We start from the raw sequence: 19,364 nt of genomic DNA, 5'->3' as shown, positions 1-19,364 counted from the left end.
CATAGTGAAGGAAAACTTTACCTCTGAAGAAGCAATATAGTTCCACTTATTAGTTGGCATTGAGCCATCAGACGCAATTTCACCAACTTCCAGTTCTAATGACGACTTGTTTGCAATGGTACAAAAGGGAGTCAGGGTAACTATTCGTGTAAGATTAAAACTGCTCATTTTGATGCTAACACCAACCTGTGTAAAGGAACAAACTTCTTTGAAATGATACACACACCCCATTCACATAAAGATTTCTTAAGATATTTTAAAATAACGCCTGTAAATAAAGTAACTACTAAGCCATATTCAACTACTGATTATCTTCTCACTAAGAAAAATATTTGGCTCCTTAGTTTGGCTCCATCAGAAATCAATTCAAGAAATATCAAACGGTAATTTAACTAATGATGACTATAATAACATATTTAGTTTAGCTGTATTCTTTATTTTTTTAACATTCCAAACATAAATTGTTTTATAATTAGTGTAGAGGCTCAAGTTTTGCTGCTTTATCATCTCTCTGTTAATAAATTAAGATAAAAATTTCAAAGTGGCAATTACAACACGTCAACTGACCTCAGGTTACTCAAATTTTCAGTCAAATCTAAGATTTAAGAAACATCTGGCAGGGAGTAGTGTGGAACGAGGATTCTGTATACTCTGAATATTTACAAGTTGCTGACGTGGATGGATTCAACTCACTTCTTAAACTTTGATAAACGTAGGTCTTGTCCTCATACTAGTAGTCAAAGAAATTTATAGAGATAACAGTCCTGTACATAATACTTTGAATTCAAATTTCTGTACCCCTTAGAACCTAGCTGGTTAACGGAGCTGAAGAAAATGTGAACGAAGTCAAGGGTGAATAAGCAAGCGAAATCTTACCAGGTATTCCATACTGTTGGCAGGACACTTCACACATCCGTAACTTCCCACTGTATCCAATGAAAAACCATTGGACCAGGCGCTAGTAGAAATTTTTAATTGTACCTACAACAGAGAACACATAACCATCATATAAGAAACCTAAAACACTACATTAATTTTATTTGAGGGAAAGATACTATTCTATTAGAAATTTATTTAGTATCATAGGACATAGAAAAAAATAATCAAAGCCATAATGCCAATGGGTCAGAGAACCACAGATATTCTAGAGGCCAATAAAATAAATGCAGAGCTCTGATCTTCCCATTCATCTATGCAATGAGTTTAGTGAATTTAAAGACGTATGCCAATGAGACCCTCTGCTGTTTAAAAAGAAAAGCTTAACATAAAATAATATTTTCCAGTGTTAGACTTAAGATAATGAGCCAACAAATTCTTAAAAGTTTTAAAACATAAAGAATTTACTCCTTTAACATTACTTATCAAATGCTAAATGAAAGGCATCATGGTCAGCAGAATGGAAGACAGCAGGACACAGTTCCTGTCTTCAATGAGCTCCAACTAAACAGGGAGATGGGAAACACATACTAATAATTATGATACAAGAATGAATGGGATTAAGAGCTACCCGAGTAGTACAAAATGCTACCAAGGTGAGACGGTAAAAAGTTTACTTCTGGCTATGAGATTTAGATAAAGTTTTAGAGAAGAGATCTAACTGCTCTCCTCCATCGAGATTATAAAAAACCTGAGGACAACCACAGGTAAGACACATAAACAGGTAAATAAATGCTATGGATTAATCAACACTTTAAGACAATGGTTCTTGAAATGTGGTCCCTGGACCAGCACTGTCAGCATCACTGACATTGCATCACCTAAATGCAATGTTCAGACCTTACCCAGACCTACTGAATCAAACATCAGGGGCACAACCCAGAAATGTATTTTAGAAAGCCCTCTAGGTGATTCTAACATGCTCTGAAATTTGAGAACCAATGCTCTAAGAGAACAAGGTTGTACTATCTAGCTCTACTTAGGCAGTTAGAAATCCTTCACACATGTTAGGCCTGAGCACAATGACAGCCAAAAGATAAACAGCAGGGAACCAGAAAAGATGTGGCAGGCAGGAAAAAGCATAGGGGAAGAGACATTTTAGGCAGAAACTGTAACACAAAGGCCTAGCAGTGAGCACTTAGGATAATGTGTGAGAAGCAATTCCACGATAGGAGTCTACAAAGGAATGAAGGGACCAGAGCAGAAAAGACCAGGCTTAGGCACTAGGTTTCTCTCTCAAAGGCTTGGTTTTAGGGCTTCATACATAGAAGGGCTCAGTTAGTATAAGCTAAATCCAACTGTTCCACCTTTTGAAATGCCATTACTGGTAAAGTACATAAAGTCAAGCTTTCTACCTGACACTACTAAAATAACAGAAGTAATTTTTTTCCAATGTTTGTTTATTTTTGAGACAGAGAGAGAGAGAGGGCAAGTGCACAGGTAGGGGGTGGGGGGGGGGGGTAGGGGCAGAGAGAGAGGGAGACACAGAATCTGAAGCAGGCTCCAGGTTCCGAGCTGTCAGCACAGAGCCCGACACAGGGCTTGAACTCACAAACTGTGAGATCACGACCTGAGCCGAATTCAAATGCTTAACCGAGCCACCATGGTGCCCCAGAACAGAAGCAATTCTAAAGGCAATGGAGAAAAGGGCAATTCAGCCTTGGGAAACTCTTGCTAATCCTAACATCCCACTTGACTATGCATTCCTTAAAAGTCTCCTTGGACTTAATTCATACCAATGGCACTTAGCAAACTGGTAAGCATGGATTGAGGGAAGGCTAATGACTCAAAAATTTCCAAACTAGGAATTTATCTATTTTAACTTGTTATATCAACCAAAACACACCTTATTTTTACTAAAAATATTCTTCTTCTTGAAAGAAAATAAAATAATATCTCTGAAATCAGCTGGATGTTTCACGTGAATATCTTCTGCACGATACTGGAGAACCCGAGAAGTCTTGTTGATTAGCCAATAGGGACTAAAAACAGATAGCACCATCCGGCTGCCAATTCGTCTGACATGTACTGACAAGTCAACTGTCATCATTTCTGCAGAGTCAGGAGAAAAACACACAAGGAAGAATTCGGGAAGCGTATCACATATACGGAAATGTCCGTTCCAGTTTCTGCCCTGGTATTTCATCAGAACTAATTCCATTACTTCTCCACTGATTCTCGAATGGAGAACATCAGCAGCACTGCCTTCTGCTAGCTCATGAGTTTCTGCTGTTCCCTAAAAACAAACAAACAAAAACTAAATTTGCTTAGTGATATTTTAAAAAACTCTGCGGTAACAACATTCATATTTTATGCAAATGCTAATAAATAACGTACCACATTCAGATTAACTGACAAGACTTCAGTGGAGTCCCTGGCTTACATATCATGAATGTTCAGTAACCACTAAGGACTACAAAGAAAAATATTATATCACAGCCAAAGGGAGAAACTGTCATTTGGCTATTAGTAAGTCAATGGACACAGATTTGGAAAAAATAAAGAAATAAATAAAGTCAGATCTAGGCCTAGGATCCAAGGATGGATTCAGGAATGCTGGCTGTTGTCTGTGTCATTAATGAGCCACTTAACCACCTGGCTTCAGCTTCACCCTCTGTTCAAATGCTATGCCTCGTGGTTCTCATATAAATAAAAGAAGGAAAGTGAGAGCAAACTTCTGACAAACTATCTAAGGGATGTGGAATTGTTTTTAGAATGATTAATAGCCACATAATAAATCAGCCTTCCTTTTTGAAAGCTTCTTTTACATAAATACTTTTTAGTTCATTTAATTCATTTTAGCCTTTACAAACTGAGGGGTGGCTCATTGTCAGATAAAGAAAAGAAATAATTTAAGCTCCAACACTTTCCAGACTTTTGTATTTTAAAATGTTGTGGAATGTAGAATCTAAAAATATTTATCATATGTCATTACTAAAAATGTTGCCCATTATTTATCAGACAGACTAATTATTTTAAGTTCAAGAGAAACCTGGATCAAATAAGACTATTAACTTTACAATAAAAAGTTTAAAATTAACTTTAGAATAAAGTAAGATGAGTGCTTCCTCACTGGCTTTTTTCTATCCATCAGCTAATGGAAGAGATTGATATGGTTCTTATTTCATAGCAAATGCAGCAGAGCTCAGTGGAAGGGAGCAAGGAGCCAAATTACCTAGGTTCAAATCCCAGCTCTACAACTTATTAGCTGTGGGATCTTGGGCCTGTCACTTAATTCCTATGTGACTCAGTTTGTTCCTCTGTAAAATGGGTCTAATAATAGTACCTACACCAGAAGGTTATTGCAAGGATTAAATGTGTTAATACAGGTAAAGCACATGGTATAGTGTTTGCCACATACTAACTGCTGTATCGGTTTTTGCTATTATTAATATTACTAAAGCATTACAATTATGCTATGTAAAAATACCTCAACTAAAAACATAGTGAAAAAACTAGAAATCACTCTGCAATAATAAAGGTCAAACAAAATACAAGAGCCATACCTCAAGTAAATATCTTAGAGAGTATGGGAGAAGGTTCCGCAAAGTGAGGGTAGGATAAAGATGGATAATGTAAGCTGGATCCCAATCTTCCTCGTGGCTACATATATAGCTTAATTCATCAGGCAGAGCAACTGTATTGACAATGAGAGGTAAGAAGTTGACTTCTACTGACGGACACTGAAGCATGCATCTGACTTCCCTGCTCCTGTGAAGTTCTTCCTTCCAAGAAATGTAAGTGGTGGATTCTTTGTACCGATTCTCTAAGATACCAGCTGGCTGAATAAATAATTGACATCTAGAGAAAAAAGAAAACAGAGTTGGGGAAAAAAGCTTTTATCAAGAACTTAAGAATCTCATTAAATCTTCTTGGTAACTCTACAAGGTAAATACTTATTCCTATTTTTACAGAGGAGGAAAACAAGGCTACGAAAGGTTAAGAAACCCGCCCAAAGTCACATAGCTAACTCAGGGAGGAACTTTCTGGGAAAAAAACAAAAACAAAAACAAAAACAAAAACAAAACGCTGTGTAAGCAATGACAAGTCAAAAAAAAAAAATAGTCACTTCAATTATAAAGGCAACCTAGTAAAAATAAATTTCAGAAAGTGCTAAAACATCAACTATACAGTAAGAAATTTTTCATCTGGTAAATCAATGATTAAATAAATGTATTTCTCTAGATGTCTTAAAACTGGCTTTTACACATCTTTAGATAATAAAAATATAAGTTTTTTTCCTGGAATATAGATCCCAATTCATATTTAAAAATATATATTGTGAACCTTTTAAAACTTTGTATTAGTTTTCAAGCATTAGTTTCAAGGAAATAGGTACCTATATGAATCTAAAGGAACATGGAACTCCTCTTCAGGGCTGGCTACTCCAATGGGCTCCAGCAGCTTAACGTTCTTAACAGATTTATAGATGATGAATGCAATAGAGAAATGATTTTTAATCTGTTGGATAAAAAAGACATACAAGTTGTTTAAAAAGATAACACATGGCCAAAAGAAAAATGTGAGCTGCACACAGTTACTTTTAGATCTAAAAGTTTCAAGCCCAGTATTAGAAGATATTTTATGGATAATTGAAAAATTTTAGGATATTTAAGTGCTTTACATGAGAAACTTGATGTTTAAGTGGCAGTTGAAAAGTTCTGAGAGAGTCACACGTTCTACACTGATGTTCACTGTTGTGTATAATATGTATTACTCTTTGGAGTTCAGCCATAATATTTTCCCCATTATAACCTCTTTTCAATGCACCATGTGAAAACAGAAAAGGATAGCAAAGGAAATATAAGGAAAAGGACTACAACTCTCTCTCCTGGACTATAACGTGATATAGGCTAGAACAGCAAACTGAGAGATAACAATGGCCAAAAGTTGAAATCCTTTATTTTTTTTATCTGATGTTCTAAGTAGGAAGAAATGTTCTTTTGATGACCATATAATGAAACCTGTAATAATGCACAGGAAAAGAAAAAGGGATAAAGCCTTAAACATAGAAAAGATTAAGATGCTAAAATCTTTTTCTGGGGAGATCATTCCAGTATTCCTTCAGATATACTTGAAACATACAATCCCAAGTGATATACAAAGAGAATGGAATGCTATTTTATTTGGCAACCACTTATAATTATTAACACTCCCAGTTCTAAATCTTTAAAGAAAGAGGTGAAAATCTTCCTTAATTTTCAACCTAGACCATAACAAAAATGGCCTTTCAAATAACAAAACTGTTTAATCAGACATTTAAAATGAAGACTAGAATAAAAACAAGTTAGACTGGAAATACCAGCCAATTCAATCTATTATGTATTTCTGAATAATCAGTATTAGCTCCATGTTTTATCATATTCCTATATTCACCCAAATGATTGAAGATTTCTTGCTATACTTCAAGGGACACAATTCACTTTAATGGATTACCTGCAGAGGAGAACGAAGAGTGATTACTTTATTCCCTTCAGTTGCATCAATCTGTACCAAGACTGAGTCAGAATGACTGGCATTGGGATTCCGTACGTTATACAATCGCCGTCCGGATCTGGCAACAGGGACTTTTGGAACTTCTGTATATCCATGAGGTACTAAGGCAGAGCATAAGTGAGAAGCATTCCAAATACCAATTTACCTATATTTCTCTCAGACAGAGTACTCATCAGCACCTTAAAATAATACAAGGGAATTCTTCTTCATGACTGAACATGACGACTACTCAAAATGCTTTTCTGAGACGTAGGAACCAACAAAGAAAGGAAACTAAAGAAACTAAAATAAAAAAAGAGTAAAATAAAAAAAGAAAGGAAACTAGTTATAAAATGTTTTGACCCAAAACAATTTCTCTTCGGGTTTTAAATCAAGAAACAGACCCTTACCTATGGAGAACAAACTGATGGTTACCAGAAGGGAGGTGGGTGGGGGGATGGGTGAAATAGGTGATGGGGAGTAAGGAGGCCATTTGTGATGAACAGCAGGTGCTATATGGAAGTAATGAATCACTATATTGCATGCCTGGAACTAATATCACACTGTATGTTAACTTGGAATCTACATAAAAATAAAAAAAATTTCTTAAATCACACAAATTTCAGCTTGTTCCTTTTCTTTCAACTATAGAGCAATAATCACCTTTTCTGTGTAATGGTGATAATTACTGTCAACATTTTATGACTTCTGAATATAGTTCATTTTCCTCTCCTCAATGGACTCACATCCTTTTTGAAGCATGCTACAGACGGCATTATTTAAGGGCACAGAAATAATCTAATTTTCTAAGGTAATTCTTAAATTTAATTGTCTCAAGTTTAGAGGAAGAAAATAAGAGCTTATCAACTATTTGTTTCAAGCCTTTAGAAATGTTGTCTCCCAAGGTATCTGCAGCAATATCTTTACATTTTAACAAAAATAAGCCACACAGCTACAATTCCAAAGATGAATATAAAATAAATATAGCATACCAAAGGTTAGAGTGAAGAAAGAGCTTTCCTGACGGCTCAACATAGATAATTTTCCTTGACGTGAAGGTTCCATGCTGGCATATTCCAATTCCAAATGCTGACCAGCATCAACATCATAAACACCACTTTTCTCAAGGGAGCCTATTACTCTGAGATTATGATTGGGCTGCACCTTAATGGGAATGCCTACAGCATTTTTCACTGTAAAAGGAGCCCTATCTTTTAAAGAGTAGTCAAAAGTAGAAGCAGTGCCCTCTGAAAAACCCTGAAAAGGAACATAACATCGCAATAAAATTTTTGCAAAATTCAATTTTTTTCCAAAATTAAACATTTTTAAGAAAGTAATTGTGATGACAAGCATAAATAATCCGTACATGCTTCATTTTAAAATCCCATTTGAAATATACCAAGAAAAAACCAAACATACTTTGGCTAAATTGTTGAAAACATTCAGGCAACTTTTGGATATGGTTATATTCATTGTGTCTCCTGAAGAAATATGAACTGCTGTTTGTGGCTCAGGAAGAAAAACAAAATCATCTCCTGGAATTAAACTTTTATCTTGGACTGGATTCTTCTTTACCTAGGAGGATAAATAATGTGACACATTTAAGTTATTAGCCATTTAATAACAAAAATTTAAAACTCTCAAAGTGTTAAACTCTCCTAAACTGGTCCCTTCATATTAAGGCTGGTCAAAAGTCTCAGTTTCAAAAACAACCAGTGCTTCGCTTAGACACAGCACAGATCAGCAGTCTTTTTTGCAGTGTGTGGTCAGTGCACGGGGTAATGTTTCGGACTGTGTCACAAAAGCTCTCCAGGTCAGTTACGGTATTTGTTTCTTGTGCATTCCCCAGAGGAAGCTATTTACCCAGTGTCGTCTGACTAATTGGTCCTTATGTGTTGAGGCGTAATGGAAGATGACCCTCAAGTCTAAACCGATCCTCACTGGAGGTAATGTGGAATTCTGTTAACACCTACACATAATACGATAGGCTTTTGCCAGCCATCAGATTCCACCATAGTTTTTGTTCTAATAGAGCTCAAAGGCCATATACAAAACTATTTGTTAGCCTGTCTATGCCAGAGACAGGTAGAGCAGAAATATTACTTCTACTTTACTGAGAAGAATTTGGGACACAGGTTAAGTGGCTTCGCAGTTTTAAAATAGGAATCTGCTGAGTCAATTTCAGCGCCTCACACTTCAGGCTACACCAGAGAACTGTAGTGTACTCACTTGTTAGGGGTATATAATTCATGTTCCTTTTAGTCAAGAAAAATGTGCTTTGGTATCCAGGATTCTGAAGTGCTCTCAAGAAATACCATCAAGAGATAACACACAAAGAATTCATGAACTACAATTCAAGTTTTCTCAAATGTTTTGGTCTCCTAAAATCACTGATGATCTCAAAGAGCTTCATTTATATGGATCAGATCTATGACTATGAAATCTATTAGAAACCCAAACTGAGAAAATTTTAAATATTCATTTAAAAACAATTATATGTTGAATAATATTTTAATGAAATATAACTATTAAAGTTATCTTTAATAGTAAAAAGAGGGGCATTGGCAAATCTCTCTAGTGACTGCCTTAAGACGAGCGGATTCTCATTTCTGTTTCAGTATTCATTCTGATGCAATATCACACAGTCTCTGGAAAATTCCATTGTATGCTCACAAGAGAATGAGAATAAAAATGATATATAATGTCTATTATTATGAAAATAGTTCTGACCCCACAAACCCCCTAAAAGGGCCTCCAGAATCCTAGATCACAAATCTTGAGAATCATTAAACTAAAAAATATAAATGAATGTGCTGAGTGCCATCAATATAAAGATATCGTATGGTTTCCTTACATCAAGCCTTAAATTCCATTGTCTCTTCCCCTCCACTCTCTCAATCAGTGGCTCCCAAACAGCATGGGTTTCATTATAGTAGTGAACCTGGAAAGGCACAGAATTGTAATAACAGAGTCTTTCAACTTTAACAACATATTTCTATAATCATTAGGAAAAAATATTACACAATTAATGTTACATGCCAATCATTTTAACAACATACCTCAAGACACAAAGAATAGCTATAAAGAGGGTACATTTTCCTTTACTCTCTTACTTTACTGCCATAAATAAATTACTTAACAAAAAGTCTTTAAAAAACAGTAACCAACTAAATAATACTACATTATGCATCAACAAGTTAAATGTTAGAATATATTATTCAGACACACACACACACACGCACGCACACACACACTTGCTGCAGCCATGCACAAACAAGAAAAGTGCACATCTTAATTCTGCAGGTGTAATTTTGAGAAGTTGGCTCTGGAAGTATTAAATGATGTAGTCATACCTCTAATGTCATGTCAGCAGTAGCAGCCATTAGGGAAGTCCAATTTTTAATATTTCCTGAAAACTTAGACTCTGCCAGTAATAAAGGTACAGTTCGATGCCCAAGGCCACATTCTAAGGTAACCTGAACTGACTCTACAACAACAGCACAATTTTCCTCTATAGATAGACAGTGAATGTCTTTGAAATTTTCTGTTATTTCTGTTGCCATGTCAACACCAAGAAACCAAGAGTTATAATCACTAATAGATTTGATGCCCCAAATATTTTCTGTTTCCTTAGATGTATCTTTGGATTCATCTTCTTTTGTCTTTGGAGACATAGCAGCCATGATCGTCATCACAGTATTCAGAATTATGGGTGAAATCTTTAAAAAAGAAAGCAGAAAAATGTTAAGAATAAATTATTTCTAAATGAGAAGAATATATAACACAAAACTTTAAAAAAAGTTAAAAATTTAAACACATTACATTAATACCTAAGAAAAACAAAAGAGAATACACAAAGCCATATGTCAAGTCAGCTAACATCATACCCATGATTTCTGCCAAGGCTACATTGGAATTAAGTAATTAATATTATATGTTAATGTCAAAACCTAAAGTTAAATTGACCAATTCATAATAAAATACGGTTATATGAAAAGAAAAATGTAGTATAACTGAATTTTTTATTTTTCAACCAGTTGCATTAACTAAACCAAAGTATATGATCCTCATCAAAATATACATACATGATTTTCATTTTTCTGACTGAAACAAAAAGCCTAAGAATCACCATGGATCCCCTTCCACTTACCCCAAGTTCTGCAAACTCTACCTCTTATTATCTTTGTATAGTATCTTTGCTCACCTCCTCATTCCTAGCCTTGCACCTTAGTTCTACACTGATAATGCCTACTATGTCCAGTGCTGACTGGACCCTCAGAGTCTACCCTCCACATTTCCACCAGCTTTCTTTTCCTCAAACTCAAATCTGGGCATGCCATTCCTATGCCTAAAATCTTCAATTGCCCCTAACTTTAAGGATGCAGTTCAAACTTCTCTTTAGCTGAGGACACAAAAGTCTTTGTGATGTGATACCAGGGTTTCCCAAAGTGTAAGCAATACTGGGTTAAATAAGTGGATTCCTTTACTGTTGTTCTCACAACCTCTACTTATGTAATTCGCTAAAATGATATGATTACATCACCCAAAGAAGGAAGTAGTATGAGCCTCTTCCCAAACTTACCTGTCCACTAAGTCCCTTCTTTGTCCTTGCCTTATTAATGTCACCTTTAATTAGAGCTCTCAATCTTACAACTCCACCACACCATTCTCTCCAACCACGTGGAATCACCACTCTAAGTCCTTAAAAGGTTTTTCATACCTCTACTTTTGTGCATATTGTCAGTTCTGTCTTGATAACCCTCAGCCTCCCTCTGCTTCTAACCTCCATCAGATTTTCAAAACTCAGTTCAAGTAGCCTCAGTTCCAGGCAGATTTCCCTGATGTCGTGGTCTGATCACAGGACCCTTACTTGTGCTCCCAAAAGCACCAGTACAGGCCTCCAGCTCTGAAAGCCAGAATCATTGATTTACTTCTTTCTCTCACATATATCAGTAAGTTCTTTGAAGATATGGACTATGTATCACCAATGCCTTGTATAGACATTTTTCGTACAAAGTAAGAGCTCAAACAATGCTTGCTGAATGAATAAACAAATAAACTGATATACAAAGAAAGGGAAAGACAATATTCCCAGTACCTTAACCTATTGTCTTAGACTAAGTGCATGCAAATTCAAGACCTTTCCCCCTGAATGACCACCTTAAGTTCTTCAAAAAGTAAATCTGTTAACAAAATTCAATCTAAAACTACTGAGCATTTTAAAATATTGAGAGAAAACTGCACTGTTATTTATATGGTAACTCAAATGACATTAGTTTGAGCCTTGGTTTAATCACTATCGGTTATGGTATAGTAAAACTGCTATCAACCACCTTAATATTGCGTCCTTTGGACAGACAGAAAAAGAGATTTGGGGAAGTATTATTCTCTGTCTTTCATTTATAACCAATTATGAGGTCATACTTAAACAATACAAATGCTATTGGAGAACAGAGATTGTTTTTCCAATACTTCAAATATAAGAGATTAATAAAAAGCAAATCCTAATAACTTATTTCTAGTTATTCTAGTTATTCAGTAATCTGTCATTACAAAAATTTAAAAGCCAAATAAAACATTTAATTATGTAATTATTAAATTCACATTATACCTGAATAAAAGCCTAAAATAACTTACTACAAATAAAGGCAACTTCACTTTTCCATCCCAACTTTCTTCTCTTCCCATCCCATCTCTGCTGTCCCCCAAACCCAATCTTCCCAACACACAAAAAGCAAACATAATGGATATAAACTATCTCAATCATTTATAGATATTTAAAAGTACTCTCGTTATAAAAAGATAGAAAAAAATTTGCTTTAAAGAAAAATGACTTTTAATATTAGCAGTATTTACTGTTTGAATATGTAATGTAAGTAGCGTAATGTTCTAGTTAGAAGAGACATCAAAAGATATTGCTAGAAACAAGAATTTTTACCCAAATAATATGATAAGCACTGACCTTAATTATAAATTCTTCAACCATAATGCTTATATTTTGTTTTCCTGAAGCCCACATACATTTTTCCATAAATAAAGAACAAGGCTGTAAGACCTAGTAACAAATAAATAAAATTCACATTTCCTTAGTTAAAATCTGTTATGTATACGTAGATAATACACACCAGAAATGTCTTACTTAACTGGACATCTTTTTTTTTAAATACGTATTTATTTTTGTTAGAGAGAGTGTGTGTGTGTGTGAGCACGCATGAGCATCAGAGGGGGAGGAGCAGAAAGAGAGACAGAATCCCAAGCAGGTTCCACAAAGTCAGCTCAGAACCCAACTTGGGGCTCGAACTCACAAACCATGAGACTATAACCTGAGCCGAGCCCAAGAGATGGATGCTTAATGAACTAAGCAACTCAGGGGCCCTTAACTTGAGATCTTTAATGATACCTTACGCCAAAAGCAAAAGACAAATGAAATTAGGTGAGAACTTTTCTTGTGAGGGCTCTTAATTATGACAAATCCGTGTACATTGTCAAAGGACTGTAAGCAGTTCTGATCAATTCCTTTATGTCAATTCTTACGTAAGGATGCACAGTTACTAATACAAGTTTAAAATGTTTCCTTTCAGAACACCTGGGTGGCTCAGTTGGTCAAGCACCTGACTCTTGATTCTAGCTCAGGTCATGATCTTATGGTTCATGAGATCGAGCCCCCTGTAGGGCTCTGCTCTGACAGTGTGGAGCTTTCTTGGTATTCTCTCTTCTTCTCTCTCTGCCCCTCCCCTGCTCATTCTCTCTCTCTCTCTCTCTCTCTCTCTCAAAATAAATACATAAACATTAAAAAAAAATAAAATGTCTGCTCTCACTAAAATATCTTTCAAACGATACCCTTTGTAAAATATGCCTTTAAAATATCCATAAAAATGAGGTGAAGACTATGGTAAAGTCTTACATTCACAAAGAAGTACATGAGGAAATGAAATTGTTAATTATTAGTTTTTATGACAACTAAATAACTTGAAATTGTTATTTTAAACAAAGAGTTCTGGGGTAGCTGGATGGCTCAGTCAGTTAAGTGTCCAACTTCGATTCAGGTCATAATCTCAAAGTTCATGGGTTTGAGCCCTGCATCAGGCTCTGCGCTGACAGCTCAAAGCCTGGAGCTTGCCTCAGAGTCTGTGTCTCTCCCTCTCCCTGCCCCTCCCCCATATATGCATGCACATGCATTCTCTCTCTCTCTCTCTGTCCCTCCCTCTCAGTCTCTCTAAAATAAATAAACATTAAAAAAATAAAGTTTTGTTAACATATTAGAAAAAGACTGTGGTAAGGTACGTAAATGAACAGTTTCCCTATGATGAACACGAAGTCATTCTTGAATATCATATAAGGTGCTTATAAAAACAAATTTCCAATCTGTAAACCCAATGACTTACTTAAAACTATTAAGCTTATATTTGTAAATAAATTTACTTATACTATATATATATATATATATATATATATATATATATATATATATCATTAAAGAAATAAGTAAACTAACCTTACACCTCAACTGAATAAGTAAACTAACCTTACACCTCAAGTGAATGGAGGAATTAGTATTGTATTATTTACATTTAAAAAAAAATTAGGAAAAGCTTTTCCTGGAGTAATCAATTAATTATAAGCTTTCTGTGACAGGCCAAAAGATGATCCTGCTCAAGAATGCTTCATGATGAAGTACAGACTAAGTCTAATGTTGCATTTCTTCATGTAAGCCACTTGGTCATAAATTTTCCTAATTTATGCAAATGAGTCATATAATACAATGAATCCTCTTTAATGTAAAATTCTCAATTTAACATTTAACACTTATTGGTATGGCAATCAATTAACTAAAATATTTTTCAACAATAACTTGAACACATAACTGAAGTTAACTTTTTTTTTAATGTTTGAGAGAGAGAGAGAGACAGACAGACAGAGCACAGTAGGGGAGGGGCAGAGAGAGAGGGAGACACAGAATCCGAAGCAGGCTCTAGGCTCCGAACTGTCAGCACAGAGCCCGATGCTGGGCTTGAACTCACGAACTGTGAGATCATGATCTGAGGTGAAGTCAGATGCTTAACCAACTGAGCCACCCAGGTGCCCATGAAGTTAACTTTTAATACAGCAAAACACAATCTCTTTGGTCACATGACTTCAATGCTGATTTGTACTAAAATTCAACTACTGTTCCACAAAAGATGGTACAATGAAAGGAAAAAGTTTAAAGGTAGCTCCCAGTTCTGCCAATGGCAGCATGGCTGAATCATTTAACATCTTCGGAACTCAACCTTAACTTTAAACCTCAAATTTGTAGTAAAGAATCTCTGAAGTCTTACAGAGCTCTCACATTCTAGGATTCTACGAATCCACCATTTCTGCCAATCTTCAATCCGTGCTTAGAATATAAGGCAATTCTTACTGTAGTAATGTTTCTTCCTCTTTTTTCTCTGAGAAAAGGGCAAGCAAGGACTTTAAGATCTCTCACAGAAGCTTCCATCATCTGTTCAAGTTTGGAGGTTGACATAGACAGGTTACACTGGAATGAGGCTGTCAGAGCAGGAGCATCGGCCTTTGTCAGATTGGCAACAAATACCACTTCTGGATCTGTGATCTTGGCCTTTAAAGTCATATTTGGTCTTACAGAGTCATCTGAAAAAACAAAAAAAGCAACCAAAAAATATGTCACAAAACGTATCTTGTCACTTGAGTATATACTATCTATAAGTTGCTAGGTTGTTTCTAATATCTTGCTATATGGGATATGGCAGAATTAACCGTAGTTGACTGATACTAATGATAAATTATTAACAAATGCTGATTGTGCGGGATAATGCAATCTGATCTCTGACACAACATCATTTCCACTTTGACCTAGCAAGAATAATCTTGTTTTGAAGTTGGTTTTGTCTGAATTAAGGTGTGTGCACATATGAACACATGAATGTGTTTTATGTTACACTGCAGAGACAGGAGGGGAAAACAGGAGAGGGTAATATCAGGAAGAGGATAAGAGACTGATAAAGTTGACTCTGACTTCACTATAAAACACATAATCAGTGTCCTACAATCTATGGATTAATGCATTAACTATGTATATGAATATAGAGATATATAATTACTGTTTAGGAAAGGTAAATGAAAAAATAAAATTCTGACCTTGCCAGTGAATGGTATTTTCCAATCTTGCTGAATTATGCATTAGAAAGATAAATGCCTGACCTGAGACAATTATAATTTAACAAAGAAAATCACTGATCTACTTGGTAATGCTAGAGTAATTTATAGAGCAGGGAAGTGACTTCGGTGTACATCAAGACCAGACATTTGCACACACTCCCCTTAGTTTAAGGTGTTTATGGTGATGTCCAGGGGCATCGTGCTGGGCGGTCTGATATCACCTTCTGCCTCTATCTGTTCAATTGCTTCAATGGATATAATTCTTCCATATATTTTCTCTGAATAAAAGACTGCCCTTCTATAAAACAGTCTCCCAACCAAAGACCCAGATTAACTCCCTCTATGTTTGGGTAAGTAAAGAAATGTTAATGGCAGAGTTGGAACCAGAACAGGGGTTTCCTAGCCCCTAATCCAATACATATTTCTATTCTACCTCTTAAAAATTTATGCTTACTAAAAGTTTTCCACAGCATATATTTAAATTGGAAAGAGTATTTCACTTTCTTGAATTGTCCATTCCTCTTTTTTCTTGTAATCTTTGTTAAAATATACGACAAGCTGTCATCTACAACAGATAAATTCTACTAACCTTTCTCCATCTTGATTTTTGCTGTGGCTGTCTGTCGTAGTGGAATCTGTGCTTCTTTTGCCATATTTTCTGAATTCTGAGACACAGCTTTGATAAAGAAATCTGCCACAGTCATCAGAAACTCCACGCTGGCACATACATATAGCTTGTCAAGAACAGCATCAACATGACTTCCATTTTTGCTTTGTTTGTAACTTATATCAATCATAGAACTGTTGTCATCTTGATCATTCCTTTTATCAATCATTCTAAAAAATATATACATTATTTTATTCTTGCAAAAATAATTTAAAAGATGAAAAATTTCCTATACACCTTAATAGTCTTTGTTTCACCTTTAAGTTTTTAATCTGAACAGAAAACAGGTCAACGTTAACTGGGGTCTAATTAGCTAATTAGCAACTGGGACATAGTCTCCTAATCTCTATAGCAAGACTCATGTTTTTAAGCAATTACAGATTATTTTATAATTATAATACAGTAGCAGAAAAATAAATGAATGACTACTAAAAGGAATTAACAAAACACATTAATGTGGTCCCACAAAATTTAAAGGTCAACCTCTTTACATTAGTTTACAAAATAAAACCTCCCTGAACAAATTTATCTCCAAAGATCATCCTATATAATTTGAGTCCAAAAGTATTCAATCAAATTCAAATCAGCCAGTGTTTATCAAGTGTCTGCAGTGATAGCTGCCACATATCCTCACACATGCTGGGAAGAACAGGTTACCAAACAGATGATGGCCTTACCCTTGCCTATATAGCAGGGGACAGCTACCCCAAACACGAAATTTGCAAACTAGAAAAGCTGGTTGCATGATAGCACTCTTTCCTCATTTATTCATCTCTAGGAAACACAAAGAGCTCAGAAGTATCCAGTATGTATTCAATGGAGCCCCTGGTTAGGGAGCAGCATAGTTTTTCTCCAAAGAACATCAAGGGCAAAAAGAGTATGTCTCAATATTTGAGAAAGGAATAAATATATAATTAGAATATTAAAGTCACATTATTTCCCACTTTACAGGAGGCTAATACAAACTAATGTTTAAGTACTGGCTTGATAAAGTGAAAATGCTAGGGATTACATTTCTAGTAAAACTTGGAAAAAATTTCAGAATACTGGTTTAAAATATACAGACAAAACAACTAAGATAAAGAAAATATCAGAAACTTTCAGGCTTTTTATGGAAAAAAAAAAAAAAGAACCTGCCTTTTGGGGACAATTCAGAAAAATATGTTACCAAAAAACCACCCTATGTGAATTTCATTATTAAAATTCTTACATTCTCTTAGTTCCTGCTTTTAAGACAGTACTCCACTTTATTATTAAATTTCCCTTTAATTCAAATTTCACAGGAACTGAATCTGATATTAGCACTATTTATTGATGCACTTCAAATTGAAGTATGACCAAAGATCTCTTTTGATAATCCCAAGCCTAGCAACCGAATGTCAGGTATAATGTCAGCCTTAAATAACGTACAGCAAGTTCAGAGATGACAAACCTTGATGTTGCTCTCTCAATGCCTTCTCTGAGATCGTCAAGTGTGCATGTCTTAAGTTTAAGGCTAACATTCATTGAGCCATCCTTAAACATCTTCCCTACAGAGGCCATAAGATGTAGTCTGAGTTCACCAAGCCGGAAACTGTCATTGTGAAATGAAAGTTTGGATTCCTGTGGTGTATTTTCAAGCAAAAGAATCAGTATCTTTAAATATTATGTAATGACTTTTAAACACATTTCTTAACTCAGAGACAAAAGGCAAACTGATACAACAAAATTTAAAAGCATGGGTGTTAAAACACAAGAATAAAACAGAATAATACATGTGTTTCTAAGTGTATATGTACATATAAAAAATACATGTGTTGATATTCAACAATGGTTAATATATAAAAATTTATCTCAGAGTTTAATGCAAATAAAGATATTCAGGAAATGTTTTTGTCAATCAGTCTAACTAATAAATATTTAATTAACTCTTCTGTTAAAACAAAAACAAAAAACAAAAAACACCGTGAAAGGAACTATGGGGTTTATGAGAAAGGATAAAATATAGTAGGTGATCTCAGTGAGCTTATACCCTAATAAATATAGAAAATAGAAACATACTATAACGAACATGACAAGGAGATGCTGTAGACTGTAAATGATCAAAGACTGACATGTAGACACTTATTTACTCATATTTAATCCCCCCCCATATTCCACAAAGAATATTAAGTGATTAGGTAAAGAGTACAAATAGCAAAACTCAGAAGGTCAGAGAGATCACTGGTGGGCTGAGAAAAATTCAGAAAGAAGATGATAACTGAGCTGAGCCTCAGAGACTAAGCGGGATCAGATGGGGTAAGAGGAGGGAGAAGAAATTCCAGATGCAGAAAAAACACGAGTAAACAATTCAGAGATGCTCTAAGGGTATAAGGTACTAGCTGCTTAAGTTTGAATATTTCAATTAAAGAATGGTAGGGAATGAGGGGTGGGAAGAAATACAGGGCCTAATGAGGTCCCACTTCCCAAACTAAAGATTTAAACTTTCATTAACAGGTAAAAGGATCTCAATCTTTAATTGTAACACATTCTGCAAATTCTAAAGGTATGCCCACATCCTGCAAATTCTACATCTAAAGGTATGTAACACATCCTGCAAATTCTAAAGGTTAAATATACAACCACCCCCCAAAAAGAAGGAAAAAAACAAAACAAAACAACTAACAAAAATGTCTTTAGGAAAGTGAAGTCCTAATTGCTCCCTATAGACAATGGCATTGATATAAGAGGTAGTGGTGATGTGCAATTCCTGGTACATTGGTTATAACTACATCCATCACTCAAGATGGTACATTGTATGCATATGGGTCAGACATTGACATTATTAATGGCAAATTTGGAATGTAAGTTATAAAAATGTAAATAATTCACAAGCTTCTGGTCTGTAACTACGAATAGAAATGACCTGTGACACACCTACTGATCACAATATACTAGTACAGCTACTAACGTAAACAATTTGGAGTCACTGAACTTTTTTAAATAAGGTACAATTCAGACAACCTAATACCGAATGTTTTTTAGTAGAGTAAAAAGTTATAAACGGCTACGTGAAATTCATTTAGGAAAGTGAACTTGTGCCAATGTCTGGTATGGATGAGAGGAAAAAGAGCAACGAACAAGGAAGCCATTACAGTAAGGGTAAGCT

At 35.1% G+C, this 19,364-nt stretch overlaps 1 protein-coding gene across 4 annotated transcripts in view; it reads right to left on the bottom strand.

Moving 5' to 3' along the window:
• VPS13C (vacuolar protein sorting 13 homolog C) overlaps window positions 1–19,364 on the bottom strand; it is a 192,745-nt gene that overhangs the window by 43,990 nt on the left and 129,391 nt on the right. For all 4 annotated transcript variants that reach the window (XR_013556316.2, XR_013556317.2, XM_078448671.2 and 1 more), the window contains 14 exons: window positions 17,670–17,839; window positions 16,160–16,407; window positions 14,813–15,042; window positions 12,374–12,466; window positions 9,765–10,130; window positions 9,266–9,352; window positions 7,831–7,986; window positions 7,404–7,668; window positions 6,373–6,533; window positions 5,276–5,397; window positions 4,443–4,737; window positions 2,783–3,172; window positions 877–981; window positions 22–186 (listed from right to left, as the gene is read on the bottom strand). Coding sequence is in view for 2 of the 4 variants with exons in the window: in XM_078448671.2 (XP_078304797.2) it covers window positions 22–186; window positions 877–981; window positions 2,783–3,172; window positions 4,443–4,737; window positions 5,276–5,397; window positions 6,373–6,533; window positions 7,404–7,668; window positions 7,831–7,986; window positions 9,266–9,352; window positions 9,765–10,130; window positions 12,374–12,466; window positions 14,813–15,042; window positions 16,160–16,407; window positions 17,670–17,839 (2,853 nt within the window). In the remaining 2 variants the exon portion in view is untranslated. The remainder of the gene's footprint in view (window positions 1–21; window positions 187–876; window positions 982–2,782; window positions 3,173–4,442; window positions 4,738–5,275; window positions 5,398–6,372; window positions 6,534–7,403; window positions 7,669–7,830; window positions 7,987–9,265; window positions 9,353–9,764; window positions 10,131–12,373; window positions 12,467–14,812; window positions 15,043–16,159; window positions 16,408–17,669; window positions 17,840–19,364) is intronic.

The sequence above is a fragment of the Panthera onca genome, chromosome B3 (genome assembly GCF_046562875.1).
Source record: "Panthera onca isolate mPanOnc1 chromosome B3, mPanOnc1 haplotype 2, whole genome shotgun sequence".
Lineage (NCBI taxonomy): Eukaryota > Metazoa > Chordata > Mammalia > Carnivora > Felidae > Panthera > Panthera onca.
Note: the sequence above shows the minus strand (reverse complement) of the source record. Positions and strands in the feature narration are given on the sequence as shown.